The sequence below is a fragment of the Rhinoraja longicauda genome, chromosome 43 (assembly GCF_053455715.1).
Source record: "Rhinoraja longicauda isolate Sanriku21f chromosome 43, sRhiLon1.1, whole genome shotgun sequence".
Classification (NCBI taxonomy): domain Eukaryota; kingdom Metazoa; phylum Chordata; class Chondrichthyes; order Rajiformes; family Arhynchobatidae; genus Rhinoraja; species Rhinoraja longicauda.
This window is the reverse complement of record NC_135995.1, coordinates 9,474,337-9,480,336: the sequence shown is the minus strand read 5'-3', so window position 1 is coordinate 9,480,336 and position 6,000 is coordinate 9,474,337. Positions and strand designations below refer to the sequence as shown.

The following is a 6,000-nucleotide window of genomic DNA, read 5'->3' as shown; positions in this document are numbered from 1 at the left end:
TCGATAAACCGCCGTTCATCACAGATGGGAATGTTTAGAATTGCACAACGCTCAGGTTTGTTGACTTCCCATCAGCGTCTGAAGCAATGGAAGCCTGATTGGGGCAGGCACTCCACCAGCAGGCGCAGTGGAGGACAAGCCCATGTCAGCATCAAACACGCTGAAGTGGAAATGGCGAAGGGCATCAGGCTCCTTGGCGTAAATATCATCAACGATCTATGGCGGGCCAACCACACTGAAGACACAGCCAAGACGCCACACCAACACCTGTACTTCATCAGTGGACTGAGGCAATTCGGCATGTCGCCAAACATGTGGTCAGGACAAGGCAGTCTGAGCTATAGGCAGAGATTGAGTAGGTTGGGACTCTATCTCTTGGAGTGCAGGAGGATGAAGGGTAACCTTATAGAGCTGTATAAGGTCATGGGAGGAATAGATTGGGTGAACAGTGTCTCTTGCCTAGAGTAGGCAATTCGAGGACTAGACGACTTAGGTTTAAGGTGAAGGGGAAAAGATTTAATAAGAACCTGAGCGGTAACTTTTTGGCACAATGAGTGGTGGATTTGTGGAACAAACTGCCAGAGGATGTGGTTGAGGCAGGGACTATCCCATCATTTAAGGAGCAGTTAGACAGGTACATGGATGGGCCAGGTTTGGAGGGATATGGACCAAAAGCTGGGACTAGTGTAGCTGGGACATGTTGGCTGCTGTCTCACTCTATCATTCTATTACTCTGGCAAACCTCCAAGATTCACCATAAAATGCGCACTGTCTGTTTGCGTCACAGCTTGGTTTGGGAAAAGAGCGCAAGAAATTTCAGAGAATTGTGGATGAGGCCCTGACCAGACGCCATCTGCACTTATTTATGTCTCGGAGAAGTAGACAACATAATCAAATACGTCCCCCCCCCCGGCCATTCCCTATTCTCCCTGCTCTTGTTGGGCAGAAGGTACAGAACCTTGGAAGGGCGCACTGCCAGTCTCAGGGGCAGCCTCCTCCCCTCTGTTATCGAGCTTCTGAACGGTCTTTCCATCAGCTCGTCATTAGGTGTTGAAGGGTCATTTTTTGTGCTGCACTGATCTGTGTCTTGTTTTCTCTGTTGCGTGGTAGTTGGAGGTTATTTTTCTGACGAGAGATGTTTACAGTGGACCTTACTTTACTTTAGACATACAGCATGGAAACAGGCCCATCGGTCACCAATTCACTCCTTTTCTAGAGAGATGCTGTCAGACCCGTTGAATTCCTGCAGCTTTTTGTGTCTGTCATCAATTCACACTTATTCTCTGTTGTCCCATTTTCCCATCTACTCCCCACACACTTGGGGCTTTTACAGAAGGCCAATAAACATACAAACCGGCATGTCCTTTGATTGTGGAAGGAAACCAGAACACCCGGAGGAAATCCACGAGGCCACAAGGAGAACGTGCAAACTTAGAACAGTCAGCAGCTGAGGTCAGGATCGAACCCGGGTCCCTGGCCTTGAGGCAGCGGCTCTTCCCGCTGCTCCACAATACCTCAGAAATATTAAGCCTTCTCTTTCCAAACACCCCATACTGCCGCCAAGGCTTTCTGTTTTTTCTCTTGCCAGTTTATGGGCAGATTCACATTCCAATCGCCCATTGAACTGGAAAAACTAAAATAAAAACACAGATGCTGAAAATCCAAAATGAAGACGTACAGTAACATGCAAGAAATACTCAGAAGGTTGGTTAGCGTTTGTAGAGAAAGAAACGGAATTAATGACTCAGGTTGAACACCATTCGTCATCAGTATTTGATTTGGAATGTAAGGTCTGTTTCACCTTGCTGTTGCTGCCTGACCTGCTGAGTATTTGGGCCAATTTTTGCTTCTATTGCACATTTTAAAGCCTCAACGTTTTAAGCCATGCATTTGGTTTGGGCTTCGGGTGTGGTAACAGGTGACAAAAGTCACTTATTAAACCAGATTCCCGCTGTTTCTGCAATTGTCAAAGTGAATTCTCAAAGTTACAGCTGGTCTGTGGTCGCACCGCGTGGCGTTGCTGCCATCTAGTGGCAGAACCAAGATGTGCAAACAGTCCTGTTCCCGATTAACAGAACACGGTTTGGTGCAGAGATACAGCACGGAAACAGGCCTTTCGGCCCCCCGAAGATAGACACAAAAAGCTGAAGTAGGTCAGCGGGTCAGGCAGCATCTCTGGTGAACAGGATTAGGAGACGTTTCGGGTCGAGACCCTTCTTCTGATTGGGAAAGTGAAACGAGATATATCGACAGTGGTACAAAGATTGTCAACAAATGAAAGAAAGATACGTGAACAAATAATGATGATAAAAGAAGGAGGCCATTGTTGGCTGTGAGCTCGGTGAAAACGAGTTACAGGCAATGAAACTCACCAGGACGACAGTGAAACTAGTACAACGACCAGGGTGGGGGAGGGACTGAATCCACGACCACCATCGATCACCCGTTCACACCAGTTCTATGTTATCCCACTTTCTCATCCACTCTCTATACATCAGGGGCTACTTCACAGGGGCCAACTAACCTACAAACCCGCACGTCTTTGGGATGTGGGAGAAAACCGGAGCAACTAGATGAAACAGAGATTAGCTTGGCATTGTACTGTTCCACGTTCTATTTGGGCCGAAGAGACTGTTCTAGTTCTACATGGCCATCAACACCGAGAGACCCATTGTATCATCCACTCCCAACATTCATCTTTATTCTTCTGCCTTCAAGTAATTTCCGATTTAATTCCTCCCTCCTATTTACACCTCCAGAGTCAGACCTTTACCGCCCTCTTCCGAAGGACATCAACACCAATTCATTCACTCTGATATAACAGACTGTAGCTCTTGGAAATCCTCCTTCAGACCAAACAAGGGTCCCGACCCTGAAGCGTGATCTGTCCATTTCCATCCACAGATGCTGCCTGACCCGCTGAGTTACTCCAGCACTCTGTGAAATGTCACCCATCTATGTTCTCCACAGATGCTGCCTGACCCGCTGAGTTACTCCAACACTCTGTGAAACGTCACCTATCCATGTTCCCCACAGATGCTGCCTGACCCACTGAGTTACTCCAGCACTCTGTGAAACGTCACCTATCCATGTTCCCCACAGATGCTGCCTGACCCGCTGAGTTACTCCAGCACTCTGTGAAACGTCACCTATCCACGTTCTCCACAGACGCTGCCCGACCCGCTGAGTTACTCCAGCACTCTGTGAAACGTCACCTATCCGTGTTCTCCACAGATGCTGCCCGACCCGCTGATTTACTCGACCACTATGTGAAACGTTACCTATCCATGTTCTCCACAGATGCTGCCTGACCCGCTGAGTTACTCCAGCACTCTGTGTGTCTTTTTCCTTTTGTAAACCCAGTATCCACGGATCCTCGCGTCTGCTGTTTGAAGAGATCTCTGTACCGTGACGCGGAGACGCGGAGAGAACTCAAACGCGGGTTATTTTGTTAAAGACTTTATTAAACGTCAAGTTAAAGGTGAAGAGTTACAAACGTGAGCGGAGCCACAGCGGGTGATGTGCGCGCCGGCGGGTCGCAGACTGGAGCCCCCGATGTTGTAATGAGGTGTTGCATTTTGTGACGTGGAACAAGGGCAGGACCCACACGGTGAACGGTAGTCCTCTGGGGAGTGTTGTAGAGCAGAGGGATCTAGGAGTTCAGGGGCATGGTTCCTTGAAGGTCGAGTCGCAGGTGGATAAGGCGGTCAAAAAGGCTTTTGGCACATTGGCCTTCGTCAGTCAGAGTATTGAGGATGGAAGTTGGGAGGTCGTGTTGCAATTTGGGGATTAAATGGGAGCCGTTCAGCGCCGACCTGTTGTCCACCGGGTTTCTGCCCCACAGCCCCTGAGCCCCGCTCCTGACGACGGTCCCGGGACCCGACCCTTTTACACACCCGGAGCGGAACCGGAGCAGATTCTCAGCCACTGGCCTACATCCCAAGTCCAGAAGAAAGGATAAAGTTTCTCCGTGAATTTATTCCCAGTGAAGGTGTGGAGATGGGACTTGGTGGCCGCGTCATAAAATGAAACTGTCCCGGACTCGTAACTGAGATAAACTCCCACCCTCCCGGGGATGGGTCGGGCGGGGAGAGGGGATGGAGGGGAGGTGAATGCATCAAACCTGTCACCCACCCGCCCGATGCTCCAGACTCCAGTCTCCGGGGTCAGTGCGACCCCTCCCTTCCTCTCCACAGACTCTGCGGCGACTCCCAGACTCCAGCGCCGACTCCCCGCCACCTCCACCTCCCAGTAATGTCTCCCCGATGTGAACCCCTCCGATCCCAGCACACACGGCCAGAATGTAAACCTCTTCCCGGTGTCAGGGAGACTCCTCTCGGTCCCGGTCAGTCTCACCCTCTTCCGATCCTCAGACACCTCGAGCAGCGCATGCGCTGTTTCCACATCCAGGGTGACGGAGACTGGGGGGAGAAGCAGAGAATCAGAGAGTCCCCGGGGGGGGGGCGGGTCGGGGGGAGACTCGGGCAGCGCGGCCCCGGGACCGGGGGGAGAGGCCGCTCGGCCTCAGGCACAGGCGGGCGGACAACTGAAACCCTGCCCGCGGCTTCACCCACAACCACATCGGGGGGACAACAGACATCTCCCCCGGAGTTTTTATCCGGGGATGGAGAGGTGAATTTCGTGAGGTGGGGGAGGGTGGACGGGTGCGGAGAGTGAGGAGGATTGCGAGATTGCGGTGGTGAAGGAGAAACGAAGGGAGGGGGGGGGGGTACACACATATGGACACAGATCGGAGCAAGAGGATATTGAGGTTAGCAGTAATTTGAGGAGTTTATAGAGGAGGTAGAGGTGGGTGGTGGGGTCGTCATGATCACAGTGAAAGGGAGCAGACACGAGGGGCCAGATGACCTGCCCCTGTTTCTATAAGTGGAGGGAGAGAGAGAGGGAGGGGTGGCTTGGACCAAGGAAGGAAGCAGAGGTTGAATGATCGGGTGTTGGACAGAATGGGTGGAGACTTGTGGTTGTGGGGTCGATGAAAGAGAGCGGAATCACGGGTGGATTTGATGGGTGTGTACAACTAACTCACTGATCTCATTGTAAACCAATATATGAACTTCACTGAGGGACTTGACAATGTTCCGCGTGTAAGGGCTGGTCCAGAAAGCGAAGGCAGGTGGGATCCAAGGCGAGCTGGTGAAATGGATCCACAATTGGCTTGGTGGTTGGAGGTAGAAGGTAGCGGGAGAAGGATGATTTTTCTGCTTGGAGGTCTGTGGCTGGTGGTGTGTAGCAGAGATCGGCGCTGCAACCTTTGCTGTTTATGTTATATGATCATGGTTTGGATGTGAATGTGGGAGGTGTGATTAGTAAGTTTGGGGAGGAAGCAAAAATTGTGGATCTGGGGAAGGTTGTCAAAGTCTGCAGCAGGATGCAGGGTAATTATCTAAACCTTATTCGGATGCAGGGAAATCAATTCACGAGAGTGCAGGTTTATATAGAGAGCAAGGAATTTGAAAGTGGATCTGAGATTTAGGTTTTACTGGAACAAGTGGACTCGATGGGCCCAAACCTCTCCTGCATTGGTACAGCACCCTCTCCTCCCTCCCTCTCCCCGTCCCCCCATTCCATCCCCCTCAACCCCACTTTTTTCTTCCCTCCTCCTCCCTCCCTCCCACCTCCCTCCCTAGGAGATAGATTTAAAGATGAAAATGCGAATAACTTTAAAAATATAACACCGATTTCAATGAAACTTCTTCCATTAGCACCAAAAGGATGACGCTGAGTAAGGTGGGCTTAAAATCGTCACGCTGTCGTGTACCGCTTTGGCTGTATTTCAAGAACAAACAAACAAGATTTACACTGAGAGCGGGTGATATCTGGAACATGTTATGGAGCAGGGGGTGGAATGAGATATCATCACTATATTTGAGGCACTTAAGTAGGTGAGGTGCAGAAGAATGCCGATGTAATGTGGGCAAATAGATTAGTGTAGCTGGGAAAAAAATGGTCAGGGCTGGACTCTAATGTAAAACGATGGCT

At 50.6% G+C, this 6,000-nt stretch overlaps 1 protein-coding gene across 1 annotated transcript in view; it reads right to left on the bottom strand.

The window, feature by feature from the left end:
• Positions 1-208: 208 nt before the first annotated feature.
• The window catches only part of LOC144612229 (E3 ubiquitin-protein ligase TRIM39-like), a 194,580-nt gene continuing 188,788 nt past the window's right edge, over positions 209-6,000 (bottom strand). The window contains exons 5-6 of the mRNA XM_078431788.1: positions 4,135-4,421; positions 209-235 (exon numbers count right to left, since the gene is read on the bottom strand). Coding sequence (XP_078287914.1) covers positions 209-235; positions 4,135-4,421 — 314 coding nt within the window. The remainder of the gene's footprint in view (positions 236-4,134; positions 4,422-6,000) is intronic.